At 35.0% G+C, this 22,432-nt stretch overlaps 1 protein-coding gene across 12 annotated transcripts in view; it reads right to left on the minus strand.

Annotated features, from left to right (window-relative positions):
* Window positions 1-1,051: 1,051 nt before the first annotated feature.
* The window catches only part of ARHGAP12 (Rho GTPase activating protein 12), a 198,214-nt gene continuing 176,833 nt past the window's right edge, over window positions 1,052-22,432 (minus strand). For 10 of the 12 annotated variants that reach the window (XM_059712575.1, XM_059712566.1, XM_059712539.1 and 7 more), the window contains 9 exons: window positions 16,206-16,307; window positions 13,749-13,847; window positions 10,709-10,811; window positions 7,958-8,074; window positions 6,098-6,196; window positions 4,776-4,853; window positions 4,542-4,676; window positions 4,217-4,319; window positions 1,052-3,384 (listed from right to left, as the gene is read on the minus strand). In XM_059712575.1, the coding sequence (XP_059568558.1) occupies window positions 3,210-3,384; window positions 4,217-4,319; window positions 4,542-4,676; window positions 4,776-4,853; window positions 6,098-6,196; window positions 7,958-8,074; window positions 10,709-10,811; window positions 13,749-13,847; window positions 16,206-16,307 (1,011 nt within the window). In that variant the 3' untranslated portion in view covers window positions 1,052-3,209. The remainder of the gene's footprint in view (window positions 3,385-4,216; window positions 4,320-4,541; window positions 4,677-4,775; window positions 4,854-6,097; window positions 6,197-7,957; window positions 8,075-10,708; window positions 10,812-13,748; window positions 13,848-16,205; window positions 16,308-22,432) is intronic. The other 2 variants (XM_059712558.1, XM_059712549.1) reach the window with 2 other exon arrangements.

Here is a 22,432-nt window from a genome sequence, read left to right on the forward strand (position 1 = left end):
CAATAGATTCCAATTTGTCATTATTGTAAGAGTGTTGCTTTTGTTTTGCAGCACCTTTTACCATTTTTGTTTGTTTGTTTGTTTCAAACTAAAGCTGCATTTAACAGGACTGTTAGTTATATTGGAATACTGTTTAAAAAACAACTCTGCCCCTCCTCCAGGACTGTAACATATGGGCTGCTAAAGTCCCTATTTAACACCTTTTCTAGATTGCACCAGAGAAATGCTTTCTGTAAAAGAGGATCATTAAAGCTAATGGTTGGGAGTTCAGAGACCAGTAAACTACATAAAATCTTATTTTCTACCCATTTTCAATTCTATGTTTAGATGCAATATTTGAGCATTTGACTTTTATGATACCATGAGAGCATGACACCCGTTTGACTATTTTTATTTTCTTCTTTACTGAAATGATGTGTGGTATATTTCTTTGTGTATTTTTTTTAATGCATAAAGATGTTAGAGAAATTAGTGTCATGGGAAACTATATGTTTACTTTAAATATTTAATTAGAAGCCTCTCCCATAAGCTGGAAAACAAATCTTTTGGCATAATTATAGAATAACATTTTTCCCCTCTCACTGCTGCCATCTAATATCTAATTTTACAGGCTTACAAAAAATTGTGTGATGAAACAAAAAATAGTATAAAGGTCTCTAGGTCTCTACCCATACTATTATTGATGAATTTTCATTTGTATGAAAGCAATGGCACACACACACACACACACACACACACATATTTATATACACATAGTGTACAGATGTGTATATAACATCTGCCTAAGCCTCAAGTTTGGCTGTATTATTCCATTTGTACTTTTCACATAAGAAAAAATTATCTATAGATTTGCCTCTAAAAGATAACATGATTTTTCATAGATATTTCATAATTAACTTTTTCGAGTAAACAGTGAAGTTTCTTATTGCTTTAAATTTTAAATATTTTTCTTTTAACTGGAATGTAATCCCATACCAAATATATTTGTCTTTCAATTTCCAACTACTTTTTTTATGACATGCTGAAGTAAATTTAATAAATGAAATTCCAATGACAACTTATTTCAGCCTTTATTATATTTTCTACTAAAACTCAAGCTGTTGAAACAAAAAAATTACTGGTTTTGTTACCACAAAAAAACAAGTGAGAAATTTTAATTCACAAAGGATGAAAACACAGGACACTAATCTTACTGTACATACAATATTACAATAAATTGATTAGGTATAGACTTAACATTTAAGACTTTACACACATACACACATACTTTGACAGAAGAAACACAGGACAATATTAATCACTGATATGTCCATAACGAATGAGAGAAAGAACGTCACTGATTGGAGTCCGATTGTTTTCCTGGCACACAATCACTATATAGGCCAGTCCTAAATCATGTGGTATTATTAAGGATATCTTTAGGCAAAAATAAACATTCTCACTTGGGGGTTTATTCTCCCTGCCCAAAACAATTTGCTTTCCCATAGCTATCAAGTAACTTGTCTTGTCATCAATTTAACAAGACCACAACAACAAACAATAGTTTTACCACAAAACTCAGGTGAGAGGTTTTTAGATAGATCATACAAAATATTTGTTCCAAAGAAAGGCAAGCTATAAATTATAAATTAATTTCTAAGCAAAAGAGACTTGGTTACAAATCATTCACTTTAAAATTTTGATGAAGAAATAAAAAATGGGGACAAGAGAAGAGGTACTGGCATGGGGCTAGTAGAAAAGATGTAAAATGAGGAAAATATATTTGCCACAGAAAATATTAGATTCAGTTGATTTTTAAATGAGGTATACCAGTATATGCAAAAACAAAAAATTAAAGAAACAAAATAAACATCTCTAATGGGAAAAAATTTCTAAACCTCTTATAGTTTTCTTTATTCAGATTAGGCATTTCATATACAGCAGTTAATCTAAAAAAATACATTTTAAAAAATCTTCAACAAACCATGCTCTCTGTAACAAAACCTTCCAAACCCTGTTTTATTATACAAATCAATCTACATTAGTAATGTAAAAAGAAATTCTCAAATTTAGCAATGTCATTTTCTGACATCCATCTAATTTACATATAGGTTTCCACTATTCATACTGCAGTTAGAATTCGGCAATAAATTGTTTTCTAATGTATTCTATACATATTAAATAACCTAAAGTCTCCTCTTGTAGTGCATTTACCATTTAGCAAGTCTACTCAGTATTTTTCCAGTACCATTTGCATTACAGTGATTTGCCTGTAAATGTAATTAAAAACTAAAAGTGCGTAGTTAATTTTATCAAATAATAACCTATTTTAGGAGGAGACCTAGTATTCACAGAAAAGTTTACCAATATCATGATTAGAAATGTTGACTTTGAATATACTCTGAGGCTATACAACATAACTTTATACATAACCTGAAGGACATTAAGTCTTCAGCCTATATTTACATAAAATAATGTGTTTCCACAGGATCATACCAAGAACTCAGTATGGCACTATATATAATTAGGATTGTTAGCTAAATCAGTGTAGCACAGACAGCCCCAAAATACCCTGTACTGACGTATGCTAAATTAAACTCCAGTATATCACAGTGTTTTATGTAGTATTAGTGTGCTGCCCAAACAAGCAACTAAGATATCCCATAAGGATGCTGTGCAATACAGCAAAAGACAAAGCCTCTGTCAAGGAATTATATCTGGGTTACAATAAATTTTAGCACTTAGACCACACTACATGCAAAAACCTTGAAAAAGAAATACACAGGTATCAAAACAGACATACTTCACTTTGTTTAAAATGCCCAGGAACGATTTTCAAATAACTGATAGTAAGTATTGTTCTATAAACCTAACAAATCATGAGAAGAAGTTCTACATTATCCAGTTTGAGAAAAAAAAAAAGTAGTTTTCTTACCAAATTATCCAGTGTATATGACTGGTTAGATTTGCAAGTTTTTATTTTTACTGAAATTCAGAGTATGGAATGCAAACATTCAGGACAAAATTAAACATAGTTTTATCACCTTGCAACAAAGCAGCAAATATGAGGGCCTATTACCCATTTTGACTCTTCCAGTCCCTTCTGATCCCTCAAAAAAGTGCAAAATCAAAGAGTCACTGCTTGGTCCAAAAACAAAATACAACATGTATAAGGATTTAAAATCTGATGGAATCCGGTTCCTATGCTATAGGTTGTCTTCAATATGAAATCAACGTCCGAAGATGGAATTTATTTCCAGAAGAATTAATTCTACAATCTGGTTTTGGTAGACAGTATGAACTGCGATATTACCAGTCTCTTTCTCTGGCTTTAACAAAGTAGGACCAAAAACAATTGCTATACTTTGATAGGTCATTCGGTTTTTTTCTCCATTTTCTATAACCCTAAGGGGGGAAAAATAAATTGTTAATAGAGAATATCTTAGAGAGGTAAATTCTTCAAATCGTGTTATAAACATAAACAGTTTGCATTTAAAAATAAGAAATAATTATCATTTTCTGAAGGTACATATAAACTATTTAGCCAAGTAAAATTCAATTCAAATATCATGTGAAGCTCTTCTGGATAAATATAGCTGGAAGGTATAATTAAACATATCCTAATAAACTTAAATGTGATATTTTAGCTTAGCATTTAAAATAAGACAAACAAACATGACTTAGAATTCAGGTGACAAAGATTACTGCACTAGGTTGATAGGGGGGGAAATTTCATTAGAGCACAGAGCTTAAACTTTCAATTTTACTCATTTTATGTGTTGTTTTTAAATCTCTCACTGAATCATTTATTTTAGTATTCTAATGGTTGTTCTTTCAGAAGGAAAAAATCAGTTATTAAGGTAGCTATGTAGTAACTTAGAGCAATGATGGCTTTATTTTAAGGTGATTTAACAGTCCTCATTTATTAACCAATCTCATCTTCATATTAATTAAATTTAACAACAATTTCTAACACCAACCACACCCCTGCTAGGCATTACTTCACACATGACATCTATTTTAATGTATTCTTTATACCAAACCCTACTACCTATGAGGAACTAAGGCTCAAAGGAGCTCTTTATCAAGTTGCAAAGACAGTAAGTAGCATAGCTGGTATTTAAACCTGGGTCTGAGTGACCAGGCCTCCTGGGTATACTACACCATGTGTCATAACTATGCAGTTCTATTTTTTGTTTTCCTAATTACTATTTCTCTTTTGTGCTGAGACTTTTACCTTTTGAGATGTCTAAAAAGGATCTGCATTGTATCTTGATTTGGCTTTGGCAACTGTTTGATTAGGTCCTTAACAGCAGTGACTCGCTGTCTTGGTTCTTGTTCTGAAAAAAAGATAGTAAGTAGAACTGAAACTGAAAAGCAGTGACATAGTTTGGAACCTGTTATTTGGTGATACACAGTGACATCTGGTGGTCACATTTATAATTTCTGGAGCAAAACCGATTAAAAAAACCCACAAAAAAACACACCAGAATGTAGTGACTTAATCTGTATAGAAGATTTTCAACATCTAGAAAAAAAAGGGAGTAGAATTACATACTTACTTATTGCATTCACAAAATCATTAAAGTGATTAAATGTAAAAAGTGGTTCTGGTAATTCTCGAAAAAACATTTTGAGTGCTCCAGTGATGACATGAATATCTTCCCATTTACTATCATTCAAGTTCAATTTCTCATCTGGAAAAACAGTAGAAATAGAAACAATTTTAAATTACTTTAAACTCTAACAGCTCTGAGTGATTATTTTGGATATAACAATAGGGATTATGATCTTACCATGATTGACTGCAAATCTCAGTTTCTGAATCACTGCAAGGTTGCCACTTACTCTGTATATCCCATCAACATCCAAACCTAAGAGACAAATATTTTTATGTTTAGAGTACTTGTTTGCCTCTTCTAAAGATGCTCACATGTTTCAGAATTCTTATTCATTAACATTAGCCTAAATGATATTGTTTAGATACTTGGCAGAGAAAGGGTGGAGATTCACTCTGAATTCTATTTAATAAACAGCAACAATTATATTTTATCATGTACATTGTGAATCATCTCAAGAAAATCATTTCATTCAACTTGAAATACTAACAATTTAAGATAAACTTCTACAAACAGCTGGGTATAGTTCAACAAGTAAAGAAAGCCAATAGATAAAATCAGCCCAAACATCTTTTCTAAGTCATCTTACAATGTAAACGCTATAAATACTCTCTTAAAAATGTTTGCCATATTAATATGTGCTTGTGACAAACTTAGTACAAGCTAGCAACTAAAATAATGGTTCAATAAAAACAATTTATAATTTAGTAACATTTTATATGTGGAATAGAATCATTTGAAATTCACCCAATTAAGCCTAAAAATTCAAATATTCATTAAATGATAATGCCGTACAAATTTTAAAAAGCTATTCATTTAACTTTAAATAAAGGCAAGTAGCACAGTAACTGTACTACCATGTTGACAAAGAGAAAGAGATGAGATCTGAACTGGCAGAAATTATGAATTATGTAAATATTCTAATTGTACACGATGTTTTTTAAGATATACAGATATAATGTGATTAGTCAAGATACTGTTAATTTATATAAAACTAGTATATTATAAACATGTTAAAATTAATCAAAATAGAAATTAGTTTGTCTTATTTTACAGTAAATGACATAAAAAAGATTAGATAACTTTATAGTTGTTTTAAGTTTTAAAATATCTCATTTTTATTATAAACAAAGAACTTTCTCTTAGTAAGTAAACATAATCTCCTCATATCTTCTACATTGTCAAATCATTTAGAAAAATCAGTTTCAAAACCACTAACTTCTTCATTTTAAGCAAATGCCAACTCCAAATGGCTTCAAAGAACACCAGATACAAAGCAATCATAAGCACTGAACATTTTAATGGATGACCACAAAGGTCTTAATTTAAAACAGGTACAAACACATAAGTTTTTTTGCACACAAGATGCTTTTCTTAACATCTTCCAATTATGGAGAACTTTTGGTTTCATCACTCAAAATCATAAAAACCCTAGGGATTTTGATGGCAAAACGATGGGTTGGTGTGCTTAACATTTTAGAAAAAAATGATTTTCTTACCATATTCTTCAACATATTCGATGCATAATTTCACAAATTTTGGCACTGTGTCATTCTCTCTCTGACACAGATTAGCAAGATTGGCTCCAAATACCTGATCTGAAAGAGATTGTTTTTCCAAAAAGAATCACTTTGCTAAAATTTAGTTCACAAAACAGCTAAACCATTTCACAGTGCAATAAAGCCACTGAGTGCATCCAGAATTGCTTACCATGATTATACTCTATGTGATCTGTACTCTGCTTATCTTTTCCAATTTCATTTCAAACAATTTTCCTTCTTTACTAAATTCCATGAACACCCCAACTTATATTTGCTTGAGAACTTTATTACTTTCTATGGCATCTGTAGAGATCAATATTCATCTATATTGAGCTCTTTCTCATTTCATCAATCCTGGTCTCAGCTAAATGTCATCGCCATAGGAAAACCCTCTATCATAACCCACTTCCAGTCACTATTTTATTACGATGTTAGATAATTCATTGTAGACGTTACTCTTTTAAATTATGTTGTCCATCTCTCATTTTTATATATAAATTTTGTGAGGGCAAGGACCTCCCAACTGAACACTTGGCACTTAGTACATACTCAAGTATTAAAACGAGCCAACACTTGATTTCACAAAATATATTTCAAAGACTTCTATTAATCTTTCAGCACAAAAGCTTTGAAATGCCAACACTTGTGCTAAGCATTCATGAAAACAAACAAAATATCTAAAGTAGTGAATAACAACATAAAATGGCAACAGTTTCTATTTTTTAGTGAAAAAGCTTGGTGAACAAATTAGTGGCTGTTTCAATTCATTTATTTTTGAAGTTTTTTTTAAGGTTCTAAACTCAAAATATTAAATTAATATACATTATCTGGGAGTTTTTGTCTGTAACTCTTAGGTTGCTAATATGAATCACTTAATTAGCTGAACTCTTCCTAAAAGTTTTAAGTATCTTTTTAATGAAACCCATTTGTGTATTTTAATTCAGATGCTCTGCAGACAGATGTACCAGTCATGATTTTTGTCAGAAACTTCATAATCAGAGACAAACATATATTTTATATATATCCTTTACCTATACCTTTATTTAAAATAACTATCACTATTTTGAATTATGTATTAAAAAACTTACCTTTGGAATTAAACATGCTTCTAAGAATATTGTATATTGTTTAAGTCATATATAATTTTAAAAGAATGCTTTCTTACAAAGACAAGATCCTGTGCATTATGGTTCTTTTAATGAAATAAGAAATATATTAATTTTTAAATTATCTTAAATTGCTTATTCGTTATTTTTTCTTCTTTCTACTGTGTTAATGATTGTCTATTCAAAATTTCTTCTGATCTGTACATCTCAAAACTGAAAATCATGTCTTCTAAAACTGTGCCACGTGTCCAGTGGGTGTTACTCAGTGGTTGAGTAACGACCTATGAACCAGATCACAGTTTGTGCCCAGACTGCAGACTTGACACCCAGTGTGGGGCGTGCAGGAGGCAGCTGATCAATGATTCGCTCTTATCATTGATGTTTCTATCTCTCCCTCTCCCTTCCTCTCTGAAATAAAAAAATATACATTTTTAAATAATAAATAAAAATGTGCCACCCGTATGATCACACTTGTGTAGTTCCTCTAGTACAGGGTTGCTAAAAACTTAATAGTTTGGTATTCATGTCTGCTCAATGCTTTAGTTAAAATAAACTCTTCATGTGGATTTTAAAAATCAACTTTAATTACTCACATGTATTTAATCACTGAACCTAAAAACTTTATGAGTAAGGAATGAGAACATTTTTATTTTGAAAATTTTTTAGCTTTTAATTTCAAATGTCTTATTTCTGATTTCATACTTCTACCTACCTTTAATATAACCTTTTTCACGAACAGCTTGCAAAGTGGGGCGCCGTGTAAGAAACTTCTTTAAGTTTTTCTTGTTTTTTTTCTGTTCTGAAGAATCGATGCTAGACACTTTCATGGCTGAAAACAGAAATTAAGCATTTCATAAAATAAAAACCTTTTTGAAAAAAAGTTTTTCCAGCTAACATTAATCTCTTATATAAAAATCACAGTATAAATTCAGTTATTCTAACTTTTATATGGTTTAAGAGTAACATGTGAGGAATCAAACACAGAATTTTTCAAAGTGAAAAACCAAACAAAACATTCCATTTTTATCACTAATACTGACCACAAACTGTACCTTCTTTGATATATATGTCAAGACATTCCTAAGTTGCCTTAATTTACATTCACTATTTTATAAAGAATACTCGAGGCCCAGTAAACGAATTCATGAATGGGTGGGGTCCAGCCAGCCCACCCCAATGGGGGCCGATTGGGGCTGGCAGGGCCGATCAGGGGTGGGGCCACAGGAGGTTTTGGGGGGCCAATAGGGGCCCGGATTGGGCCAGTTGGCCACCACAGTGTGCGTCCTTGTGATTGGTCATTCCAGTCGCTGGGTTTTTATATATATAGATACAACTTATCTTCTTTAACTCTCCATCAGTTTTAGAAGGTAAAAAAAAAACCCAGCAGCGCTAGCCGGTTTGGCTCAGTGGATAAAGCATTGGCCTGTGGACTAAAGGGTCCCGGATTCAATTCTGGTCAAGGGCACATACTTTGGTTGCAGGCTTCTCCTTGGCCCTGGCCCTGGTCAGGGCTTGTGCAGGAGGCTACTAATCAATGTGTTTCTTTTACATCAATGTTTCTCTCTCTCTTTCCCTCTCTCTTCCACTCTCCCTAAAAATCAACAGAAAAATACCCTCGGGAGAGGATTAACAAAGTAACAAAATAAAACGAAAGACCAGCAAAATAATTATCCTATATAATAAAGAGCTAATATGCTAATTAGACTGGACAGCAGAACTACCTTCCGGAATGACCCTCTAGAATGACCAGTGGGTGGGGGCGGGGCCAGCAAACCTGTGCCACCAGGCCAGCCATGGCAGTCCTGGCACCCCCCACTTCTGCAGAGGGGGCGGGAGAGGCAGAAGCTTTGGGCCTGGTCTCAGCACTGCCCCTTTCTCAGAGGTGGCAGGAAAGGCGGTGGCGCGGTCCTGGTGCCACGCCTTCCACAGAGGTGGCTGCAGAGGTGGCGGGAGAAGGGGCTGCATGGTCCTGGTCCCGCACCTTCCACAGAGGAAGTGTGAGAGGGGGCGGTGCAGTTCCAGAGCCTCCGCACAGGCAAGAGAGGGCATGCACAGGCAGGAGAGGGCACGACCATGGCACCTCAACCTCCCATGGCCCCTCCCCTGGCTGGCCTGGCCTCGGATCACGCCCCCCCCCCCCCCACCAGTGGGTGAGCGGGGCCCAAGCTAAGTAGCAGCGAACCCGGCTTCTGTGGTTGAGCTGTGCTCCTATCCCCCGCACCCATGCTCAGCCAGAAGCCAGGCTCATGGCTGGTGAGTGCAGAGATGGTGGCAGGAGACTCTCCCACCTCTGTGGCAGGCGAGTAGTAAGGAGTGAGGGATCCTGAACTGCGAGAACCCTGGACGGCAAGAGGGATGTCAGTGCAGGCGGACATCCCCCGAGGAGTCCCAAACTGTGAGAGGGCACAGACTGGGCTGAGGGACACACCCCCCCCCCCAACCCCATGCATGAATTTTGTGCACTGGGCCTCTAGTAAACCATAAACCAAAAAATTCCTATTCTTCCCTATCCTTACTATACTAGGTAGAGAGAGAACTATCTTAATTATTCATAGTTTAGGCTAAGTCTCATCATAATTATCTATCCTCTGAACTAATTCTTTGGAAAATGTTGTATACTGCCTTTAATGCTGATTTCTTTTTTTATTATAATAACAATTCAAAAAGTAAATATCTTGAAAAATAACTACATTTGAGGAAACAATATATTAGTAAAGAATTAAAATAAGAGAATTTGTATCTGTTTACACTGTTATATGGTAACGATGTCAATAATAAGCTTAAACTTCATTGGAATATGAGAGAACAAAAGTAGAACTGATTTTCTAATCACTCAGTTAATTTGAAGGCTAAAAATACATTCTTAGTTATATGTGGATTTATTAAAATAGGTTTAACAAAGTTCAGTGTCATAGCTAATGGTCTATTTAAACAAGGTAATTCACAAGACAATGCTTTCTTAAAACTGCTGGCCTAGCTCTGGTTCTTTATGTACATAGGATCTGGAGATATGGGTGCATGCACCTGTACTTGCACAGACAAATCTTAGTCCGGAGATGGCTGCCTGGTGTCCAGTATGGAACTATGGCATATATCCCCATGACTTTGACTTTTTAAAGTTTAAGATTCTATCTAGAATCACAAACAGTAATTATATATTTTAAATCAATAAAGTTCAGCTTCCGAGAGACCTCAAAAAAAGTTCATCCTAATATATATTTTTTCTCTTTAAGTATCACGGTCCCTCAAAATTAATATGATGCTCTAGGGATGCATACAATGAGGTTGAAAAATAACAATGAGTTAACAAGGAGAGTATTGCAACATTGAACTTGCAAGTACTTAATCTTATAACTTTTTTATAACATTGGAGATTTCACTCAGCTTTTATATATTTTTTAAAATCTTTGAAAGAGAATAAGCTCACTCAAACCACTAGCCAAATAGATAAAGAGTAACTTACAACGAAGTTTTCTAGGATCCTTATGGTCTTTTTCTTTATCTTGTTTTTCTATTCCTGGTGAATCTGGTGTTTCCTCTTCAATTGCTTCATCAGTTTCTACTGTCTATGGGTTGGAGATTTCGCAAACATGCATTACTTTTGATATTACTTTAGATGTAACAGCATAATTTTCAGAATAATCAGTGACTAACTTTCCAAATTATTTTAGGGAACCAATTAGCATATAACAGGTATGATTTAGATATTTGACAAATCACTTAAATTAGTCTGTTTTTTCTCCTTAGATGTTATTAATTCTGAATTTCCAACAAGAAAATTTACTGATAATTCACAGAACAATGGATTTACACTGATGGTGAAGTGATCTTGCCTCATTTTGATTAACTGCATATGAGTGTCAATAATAGCAGTTAAAAAGTCAGGCTACAATCTATGGTGCTAGAACAAGATGAAGCTACATTCTGAGAAAATGGCACAAGATAACTACACTTTGTGTCAATAATTAAGCATTATTCAGACTCATGGACGTTAGGAATTGAAAGAAATCCTAGGGATCTTAATTTAAGGTCTAACCACTTTTATAGGTTAAAAAACTGGATTGAGTTCTCAAAGCCAACCTTGCTTTTTGCCTTTCACACTGAGGTCTTTATTCCACCAAGAATTTATTTTTCTGTATCATGTAAGGAAAGGCTCAAATTTCTTCTTGGATATCCAGTTGGCCCAGCATCATTTACTAAAAAATTTATTCTTACTCACTAATCTACAGTGCTATATCTGGCATAAAGTGTCCAAAGATACGGGGTCTATTCCACAGGTCTTTGTATCTATCCTGTTATGGATACAACATTCTATTAAGTAATATAGCTTTACGAAGTCTTGGCATATGATAGAGCAAGTCCTTACACTTTCTTCTTCAAGAATGTCTTGGACACTTCTAGCCCTTTGCATTAGAATAAGCTTCTCAAGTTCTAGCAGAAAACCTAATGGGATCTTGAGTGAGATTCAAAAATCTCAAATCTATAAATTTATAAATCATTTGGAAACATATTGTATCTTTACATTATTGAGCCTTTTAATCTATGAATATAATATGCTTCTCATTTAATTAGGTTTTCTTCAATGTCTCTCCATAAAGTCTTGTAATTTTCTCTGCAAAGGTCTTGCAGATCTCTTGCTACATTCATTACTTAGTATCTTTTGCCACTTTGTAAATGGTACATGTTTTAAAATTTCATAGTAATAAGTTCCTCTTTTCATCTGGTTTATCCCCTGATCCTATACAGAGAAATGGAAGTATATACCATGATCATGGATTGGAAGAATTAACATCATTAAAATGTCTACACTACCAAAAACAAGCTACAGATTCAACACAATCCCTATTAAAATACCAATGGCATACTTTACAGAATTAGAACAAATACTCTGAAAATTTATAGGGGATCACAGAAGACTCAGAATAGCTGCAGAAATCTTAAGAAAGAAAAAAAAAGTAGAAGGGATCACAATACCAGATATCAAACTATACTACAAAGCCATTATAACCAAAATAGCCTGGTACTGGCACAAGAACAGGCATATAGACCAATGGATCAGAACAGAGACCCTAGAAATTGACCCATACCATTATGGTCAATTAATATTTGATAAAGGAGGTAAGAACATACAATGGAGTAAAGACAGTCTCTTCAATAAATGGTGTCGAAAAAACTGAACAGATACATGCAAAAAGATGAAACTAGACCACCAATTTACACCATACACAAGAATAAACTCAAGGTGGATAAAAGACTTAAATGTAAGGCATGAAACCATAAAGGTCTGTACATGGTTTCAGGAATAAATGGAAAGAAAGGGAAAAGATTCAGAAATATCAGACAGCATTAGAAAGTGGAAAGGAAGAATGGAGAGGGAGGTTTGGAGGGAGATTTGGAGGGAGGGAGGGTCCGAGGGAGGGAGGTTTGGAGAGAGAGGTTCAGAGGGAGGGAGGTTTGGAGGGAGGAAGGGAGGGAGGGAGGGAAATTTTGAAGGAGAGGAGGAGACAGGAAGGAAGGGAGGGAGGGATAGATATGAGTCATTTGATAGAGGAGGTAAAAGAGGAAAAGTTAAAGCATACTCAGATTCTATATCTGGGTGTTTTGAAATGAGGGAATCATAAAATTTTAGAGCTTGAAAGGATACTTAGAGACAATCAAATCCAGCCTATTTTATAAGTAAAATACTGATGCCCATAGAGGTAGAATACCTTAATAAGATCACAAAATTCATTAATTATGGGCATCACCTATAAATTCTCTGATAGACATCTTAATCTCTACCAAAGCCAGTGATTCCCAATTTTTTTTCTGTCTCTGATTAGTTTTAAACTGTAACACATTCTCCTATGTATTCATTTTCAATTTTGTCACTGACATGTGATCCTTATTTAGGAGCCATGGCCCATATGGTGAATGGGTAAAAAATATAGCTCTGAGTATAAATCTGCAGTTCTTTTTGGTTGCTATATATATAAGAAGAAATTTATCAGGAACATGAGGGCACTGGTTGGGGTATGAAGGAGAGCTAGAACATCTGAGAATACCTTGGGGTATTGGGGATTAGAGAGGTGTCACTAGTAAAAAAAAAAAAGCATGCTAATTAAGAGACTACAGATTCATTCATTTCACAATTTTGCCTCGGACCTGTTTCCACCAAATAGTACTATTTCCAACTCATTCACTCATTGAATAAATACTATGCACTAGGCATAGTGTAACTGTCCCTTCTTCTTGAACTATTTCTCTTTGGACCAATGCCTCATGTGAAAATTATTTACAATATTTTAAATAGTTAGACACTATATAAATGAGAATGCTAAATCATTCACCAGCTCCTGGGAGTTACTGAAGTGACCACCATCTTACCCACCTCTGTCAAAATATATATTAAGAATGTATTTTTTTCACATATAAATTGGAACTTAGATATGCAATAACCAATTAGAAAACCAAAATGAAAAGCTGCTCTGAAGTAAAAAAATTTACCTAAGTCAAACACGTACCTGATTATTGATAGTAGTACTAAGAACTTTAAACCAATCATTAATAACAGTGTCATTATCAGACTGAATTAGCAGTTCTGTTCCTTGACGGGTTTTCAGCTTTACAGAAAATGAAAAAGAAAGAAAATTTAAAAAGAGAGTATGGTTAGTGCTTTCAACCAAATAAATGAATACATTTAATTCAAAATCTAAAAAACCACAAGCAGAAGATTAGAAGCCATATAATGTATTATGTGATGAAAGGTTTAAGTACTACACAGTAATGGAATATCTCTTATTTTAGTATAAAATAATATCAGCTGAATTTTTTTATAAAGTGTAAAGTTTTTCTCACAATAAATTTTCAGTGAAAATCTTAATTTAGGGTCCCAAATTCCATTACACAAATGACAACACTTACTGAAATATAATATACTTTATCATTAAAAAATATGTTTAAGTATCAAAGCCATACATTTTACATTAGAACTGAAACATAATTCATAAAACTTAAGATATTTTTATATAAAACTGAGAAATTCCCCCCCTCTGGTTAAAAAAATAAATGTAGGGGAAAATGTACAAAGAGTTAGACTTCCATTATTTCCTATTTAATAGAAAATATAATGGCTTAGTACAAAGATAGCACAGATGATATGTCATATCCTTTTGGGCAGAAATATTACTAAATTTACTGAACTGTTAAATCATGAACTAACTCAAGTAAGGATACTATTGTATTATGGTATCTGAAGGCAACAACAATTTATGTATAATTTCTTTGTTCAAAGTTTCCTACAATTGCTTGAGGTAAGGTAGTTGGAGAAAGCAATCCTATTTTCTGGTTGATAACTTTTTTTTCCCTATAGGAACTTATGGCAATGTTTCCGAAACAACATTCTAAGACATATGCCTCAAGCACAGTTCCTGAAATAATGTTTTAAAAAGGCATATGACCATTGAGTCCTTTTTATTCTGGAATCAGTTATAGGCACTGCAAGGCTAATTCAGAAAATAGTAACTTTCTTCCTTGCATTTTTCTAGAAAGTGGGTCAAGTCAGTCAACTAATAATGAATATTCAGTGTACATAAGAAACACTGTTAGAAGTTCTTAAAGATAAGTAAATACATAGTTTTTCTGCTTAAAATACAAAAAACACTTTCATCATCTAGTGGGGAGAATAACTTACAGATGACGACAACCCAAGGTACATTAAAATAAATGCTACTTAAAGCATAAACAAAGCAGAAGTATCAATACTGTGATAACATTTCTTATGCAATATAGGTAATGTTTGGCATGGGTTAGTACCCAAGGTAAAATAATACAGAGTGAAAATCAAAGAGGCAGGAAAACAGCAACTAATCCAGTCTGCCTGGACAATAAGCTAGGAAAGGACTAAACCTTGAAGCTAGAAAGGAAGGTTGGGATCTGGAAGATTGTTTGCAAAGAGAGCCTCAAAAATTCTTTCCATCTCTACCCATACTCTACAATGTGACGTTTACTGCTCATCACTGGTGGATTCTAGTTCCCCACAACCCAGAATACTTGGCTGGTCTTCTGACTTGTGTTCATCAACAGAATATATTTGACACATGACTTCTAAATTTAGGCTGCAAGAAGTCTTGCGCTTTCACAAAGACCCTCTTGGAACCCTGATTCCACCATATAAAGAGCCTGGGGTAGCCCTGGCCGGTTTGGCTCAGTGGATAGAGCGTCAGCCTGTGAACTCAAGAGTCTCAGGTTCGATTGCAGTCAAGGGCATGTACCTTGGTTGCGGGCACATCCCCAGTGGGGGGTGTGTGGGAGGTAGCTGATCGATGTTTCTCTCTCATCGATGTTTCTAACTCTCTATCCCTCTCCCTTCCTCTCTGTAAAAAATCAATTTAAAAAAAAAGGAGCCTGGGGTAACCTCCTTGAGAATTAGAGATCTTGTGGAGAAAGAGGTCTAGCAAACAGCTGGCACCAACACCAGACATGTGAACCATCCAGCCCCAATCAAGCCACTAAGTGACGGAAGACTCATGAAAGGCCAGAAGAATCACTCACCTCAGTATCAGATAAATTAAGCAATGTGACTCTTCGTAAGCTGCTAAATTGTGGGGGTGGTCTGATATGCAGCAAAAAATGACGTAGAATCATACATTACTGTGCAGGGGTTTTTAATGACAAAATGGAAAGTCTTGATTTTTTAATATTAGATTTCATAGTAAATGAAATCATACCTTTTTTAGTGTTTCTGGGGAAAGGCAAGATTTGTGGAACAAAGGTTCGTAATATATAAAGTGAGATCCTACAATTTATGCAAATAAAGCCCAGATCTTCATATCAGCTGTTTTTCTTAATACAAACTGACTTAATGACCAAATTTGACAAAACTAGTTACACTGAAAGGCCATTTCTGAAGTAACTCAAAAAAAGAAGATCTAATCCCTACAGTTAAGAATATGAATTATATTCAGAAAATAATTTATTACCTCAAATACATTCTTTTTGCTGGATTTATCCTTGGAAGCCATCTCAATCATCGCCCCCTTAAGGTCCACTGTGAACTCTGGTTTGGACTGATTACTCCCAAACTTCATGTATAGAAAAAAAGAGAAAAAAAGCCTTTATGTGATATTCATGTACATGTGTACATTCAAAAAGAATTAAGACCAACTTTATATTATTAACAATATATCAACTAGGTGATTATCTCAAATTCTTCTTTCTCTATTATAAAATAACAATTGCCACTTTAAAACTGAAAAATGTCTGCAAGACGAATATATGGGTCATAGAAAAGGAAATAAAATGACAACCTCTTTCATAAGAAAAATACAAAATAAAGCCATATTAAAATCTTTTTTCATTCAACAGTGTAGCAAAAAGAAAAAGGAAAAAAACGTAAGAAAATAATATACAAATTTTTGATGAAAAACTGCGTTGGTGAGGCTATAGAGCAGGGGTGGGGAATGTCTAGCCTGCGGGCCATATAAAGCCTGTGAAATAATTTGGTCTGGCCCTGCCAAGGCATTAGGGGTGAGTTAATTAAATGTTTGACCAAACACAGAAGGCTAATTTTAAGTTGATAATTTTGTATGGCCTGCGAGTGATGTTATAAATATCCAAATGGCCCTTGGCAGAAAAAGGTTCCCCACCCCTGCTACCGAGTATTAACGGCCTTCATATGTAAGTGGGGTATAAATTAGAACAACTCCTAGAGAGGAAAAATTGGTAATTCTATAGGGTGTCCAAAAAATGTACATATACTTTTTTCTGATAGCTCAATTGATGTTTCTTTCTTTTAAGATTTAACCCATTGGGATTAATAATTATTCAAAGCATGTATACATTTTTGGGGACACACCCTATATATTTACAAATACATACATTATTTGGCTTAGCAATTCCATTTTTTGGCATTTATCCTAAGCTTAATATGACTACATAAAATGATGTGTTCAAAAAGGCAAGGCAATATATATATATAATATCTGGCAGATATTAAGTACTTTTCTACCTAATAAATATTCTCTAACTACAATTTTGTGATTTCAAGAGTGATTTCCTTACCAATTATTTGTTGTCAACAACTACCAATAACTTACAAAATCAGAAAACTCTAAACCCCACGTTCTTTAATTCAGCCTTTGTTAGAAATTATAATTAGAGCCAGATGCTTTAAAGCCTTAACAATTTAATGAGGAACTGTAAAAATAATAGGAAGACAGTTGACATGGCTGGTCTCAGAAGAAAAAGCATTTAACTAGCTATTATATTTTGTTAATCAGAGAAGGAAAAGATTAGCAAACAGCAGAAAATCTATGTTAAATGTAGACTTACACTGTATCTTGCTATCATTAACTTAAATGTTTGTTTAGTCTGTTAACTAAGAATGTAAAACAGCATTCCTATGTCACTGAAAGGTTTTAAAATCTTTAAGAGCTGATGAATTGTAATCTTAAAGTCATAAAGATTTGTTACAGGAAATTTCATTTGCTAAAATATTTTCAAGTCAAATTAGATTTGCCATTGGAAACAGATATTACCAACCTTGTCATAACTTATTCATTATTCATAATGTCAGTAGTTTCACACTTAATAAATGGTTCAACTTCATCTTTTTCCTTTTTGCAGTTAGCAATGTGGACTTAAATAAGTACTTGTTATAACAAAACAAAACTTAGGATATTATATGGGATTTTTATTAGTGAAATAAAAATAATAAGATTTTTAACTATTCTACAAATTCTTGGCCTTCTTACATACCGTTTGTCATTCAAAAGACATTTAATTAACTATAAAGTTACAATGGACATACAGAACTTTCTGAGCAAAAATGGTAAATCTCAAAAGTTATTAAAACTTAAGTATACACATTTAACAAAATGATAAAAATCCATTTAATTTGTTATTACATGCTCTGTAGATGGTTTGCTACATATAACTTAAGATACAAATAACTAACCAAATAAGATAAACAACTATAAATTCAATAACATGGCATCGAATGCTAGAAAGATGCAGTCAATATATAGTTGGCAAAATCTTGTGTTTGTTATACTTTCTTTTTCAAAATCCAGTCTAACTTTCCTCTACTGTAATCATCCCTCCAATGCATTCATAGCAAAGAAAATAAAATTACTGTGGCAAAGGGTATGCAATAACAACACATAATAGTGACAGCTGAGACAAGATCAGATTTTACATATTGACAGCAGACCAAAGACTGACAGAATTTTTCTAAGAAGAAAGTAGTAAATGTAAGAGCTCAGAGAGTGAGCCCTGTTGGCAAAAAGACTTGGTGAAAAAGGGGAAGAAAATTATGATGTCATAACATGGCACAATGGCAAAATGACACACAAGAGAAAAGCATAATGGAAACAGGTAAGACAAAAATACAATTCTACAAGCAAACACAACACAAGCAAAGCTGAACTTCCAAATACTTTTACAAAAACCCTAATTTTATCTCAGAATATTTTCTGACGTTATTACAAAATTCACGTTTTATTTTTAAGATTAGTAATTAATAGAGCATTATATGTTAAACAGGCCTGTGTTAACTGAAATCACACAAAGAACTTGAAGGATAATAGAGAAGTCATCTAAGTTTTCTCCTTGTGATCTGCTGGGCAATGTCCTCTGGTATCCCTTTCTAAGTCTTCCTAGATGACCCTACCATCTAAGCTGCCTTGCCCTTCCTCTAGGAAAGTAGTTCTCAAATAGAGATGATTTTTTCCCCCAGGGGACATTTTCAGTTGTCACAACAGGAGGGATAGATGCTACTATCATCTGCTAATCATCCTATAATGCATAGGACAGCCCCCACAGCAAAGAATTATCTGCCCCAAAGTGACTATTTTTAGAAATTTGAAATCATGTATAAATAAATTTGAATATCTACCAATATTTGTGTGAAAAATTTTTAAAATATTCAAGGTATATGATGAATGCTATCTGAGAGGAAGCAGATGATTCACTGTATTATAACTGTGCATGTATTGATTTTCCCCATTATAATGTAAGCTATGAAGACAGGGACCAAAACCTCAAAATTTAACACAGCCCAGAACATAGCAGGTTTTTATGCCTGTTAAAAAATTGAGGTAAGAAAAAAGCAAGTGTAATTTACATTACTGATATAACAAACCAGTAAATAACTAATACTTCCCAGAAAACTAGTGGAATGTATCTATCTATCCTTATGGAGAAGGAAAATCTCACTGGATTTTTGGATGACACAACAGCTATGGAAAATGTATCTTACACAGTGGAGTTGCATGCCACATATGTACATTTCCATTTACTCAATTTTAGCTATCCATGGAACCAAAAATACATACAAAGCATGAATGATTTTTAAGAAACATAACTTCAGATAGTATGGGTGACTTTGCTCATCAATAAGTTTATGCCCTGGAGTAAGTATAAAACTTGAAATGACGACTTCCTCAAATAGATCCTGGTTTAGGTTTTTGCACTGTGTCGATCTAATTTTTAAAGAACTTCTATAACATAACCCCTTATCATAAACCATCCAAACTCAACTGAAGGAAAGCCATCTTTCCCAAAATTAAAGGAAAAAACTGGCTCTGCTACAGACTGAGTTCTAATATACCATCTTCCAAAGAGATGCACAAGGGCAATTTTTATTATAGGTGATTTTTGTCCTTTTAGCTTATATGATAGCAGGTAAATCACTGTATAATCAGCATACATTTTACCTACAACAGATCTAATTGGTGACTGAACAGAGAAACAAAGGCAGGATTCTTTGAAATCCTTTCTGAATAATCATTTTTATAGAGTTAATTAAGAAGCATCTTATCTGGAATTCTGTAACAGAAAAATTAGAAAACAACCTAAATGTCGATCCTTAGAAAAAATTATGGAACATCTACGTAATGAAATATTATGTAACCCTAAAAAAGATTAAAGGAGATTTTTATGGGCTGAGGGATTTCCAATATATATTGCTAAGAGAAAAAAGAAGCGAAGTATAGCCCTAACCGGTTTGGCTCAGTGGATAGAGCATCGGCCTGCGGACTGAAGGGTCCCAGGTTCGATTCTGGTCAAGGGCATGTACCTTGGTTGCGGGCATATCCCCAGTAGGGGGTGTGTAGGAGGCAGGTGATCGACGTTTCTCTCTCATCGATGTTTCTAACTCTCTATCCCTCTCCCTTCCTCTCTGTAAATAATCATTAAAATATATTATTTTTAAAAAGAAGCAAAGTATAAAAACATACATAATGTGATAGCTTTTGTCTACAAAAGAAATAAAATGTCAGATATATACTGTATTTACTGATTTTTGAGAGCTTGTTTGGAGGTTCTAGCAGGGAGCACAGCTACTTGTATACCCTTGACCAAAGACCAGTCCTCTCCTGTGGGGGGGGGGGGGGGGGTGCAGTGAGCAGCTTTGGGAGGAACGCACATGGATAGGTGAGGGAGGAGGGGGACACCCGCCTAGCTAGCCAGATCAGCTGAATCAACCCTGGTGATCAATGGGGTAACAGATGTCACAGCCAGATTGGCCTCACATCCTATTAGCTTATTTCTGCAAGACGAAACACAGGAGGAATTAACCAATAACTAATACAAATGGCAACAAAAAAGCAACTCCTTCCATATTTAATCAATTTTTAATACTTATGATTATATATGTCAAAACACATTATACACACACACTTTTTATTTGAATAATCTTACTTGCTTTTACTTAAGCCATTTAACAATTAATTTTCATTCCCTTAATGTGTTACATATGGAAAGGAAAAAGCAAGGCTGTCTTGAGATTTTAAAATTTCATAAAATAAAAACTCAAAAAGAACCAAGATGGCGGCATAGGTAAATGTATACTCTTGCTGCCTCCCTCAACCACATCAAAATTGCAACTAAAATACAGAACAACTATCATCCAGAACCATAGGAAAGCTGGCTGAGTGGGAGTACTACAACCAGAGAGGTAAAGAAGAAAGCACACTGAGATTGGTAGAAGGCGCAGAGGCGCAGAACGGGTTGGTCCGGCACCCGGGTGTGCCACTTTTTTTAATCGGGAGAGAGATCAGCTCTGCAGAGGCTTCCAGGTGGAGAGAGGGGTCCCAGCCCTACACCAGAGCCCCAGCCCAGGTTTCCAGAGCTGGGGAAAGGAGTCCCTACGTCCTTAAGAACTATGGACTGTAAAAACCTGTGGATTCAGGCTGAGTGACACAGAGGCTGCTGGAGACCCAGCTGTTCCTCTTAAAAGGTGAACTGAATTTACAAGCTCCCACTTCCTCTGAGACCCAGTGCTCGGCGAGGCTCTGGGGGACCCAGACACATAAGGGGAGAAATTGGACTATCTAGCATCAGGGCAGGAACTCAGGGGCGGCTTTCTCCCAGATGGAGATGCTGGCAGCAGTCATTGTTCCCATGCTGGGAACTCCCTGGGCAGCCATTTCTGTTTGCTCTGCCCTGGTAATATCCTTAAACGCCTCCCTACCAAATTTATAACCCCACCCAAGCTGTGGGCAGTGGCTTTTGCATATTAATGGTCTGTCCTTTCTTAAGCTAAACCTCTGTCAAACAAGTTGCAGCTGGGTCAGGGGGCCTCAAACCTATCAATAAAAGGCCCATGAACCAGCACCAGAACCAGCCTGCCCTGCTTCACAGCTGGGCCTTGACTGGACACTTCCAAACCGATACAAAGAGGAGGAATCTTCAGATCTCTCTGTAGCTACTGCTGGGTGGCTCCAGGCAGTGGCTGACTTAGCACCTCCCTGGACACCCAATAGCCAGTGTACCCAGTGGTCAGTGTGAGACCATATCAGATTACAACTCTTCACATCCATAAGTGACACACTCAAGGGGCAGACACAGTGAGCACCAAAGCCCCACTGAAGCAAATCCTGCTCCATAACGGTGTCTCCTGCACAGCAGCTCTCCCACTGTAGTCACAGCTGGTTCCTACAGCCAATTGGCCTGGAGGTCAATTCCTCCCATTGACACCAACAGCACTCAAGGCTCAACTACAACAAAACTGTGTACACAGCTCACAAAGGGGTACAACAAGAGTATCCACCTCAGGTGATTGGGAAGGCTGAGCCACTGGGCCCTATAGCACACCTACTACACAAGGCCACTCTACCAACTCAAGGAGACTTAGCAGCTATCCAATACATAGAAACAAACACAGGGAAGCAGCCAAAATGTGGAGACAAAGAAACATGTCACAAAT

Source organism: Myotis daubentonii, chromosome 1 (genome assembly GCF_963259705.1).
Source record: "Myotis daubentonii chromosome 1, mMyoDau2.1, whole genome shotgun sequence".
NCBI lineage: Eukaryota > Metazoa > Chordata > Mammalia > Chiroptera > Vespertilionidae > Myotis > Myotis daubentonii.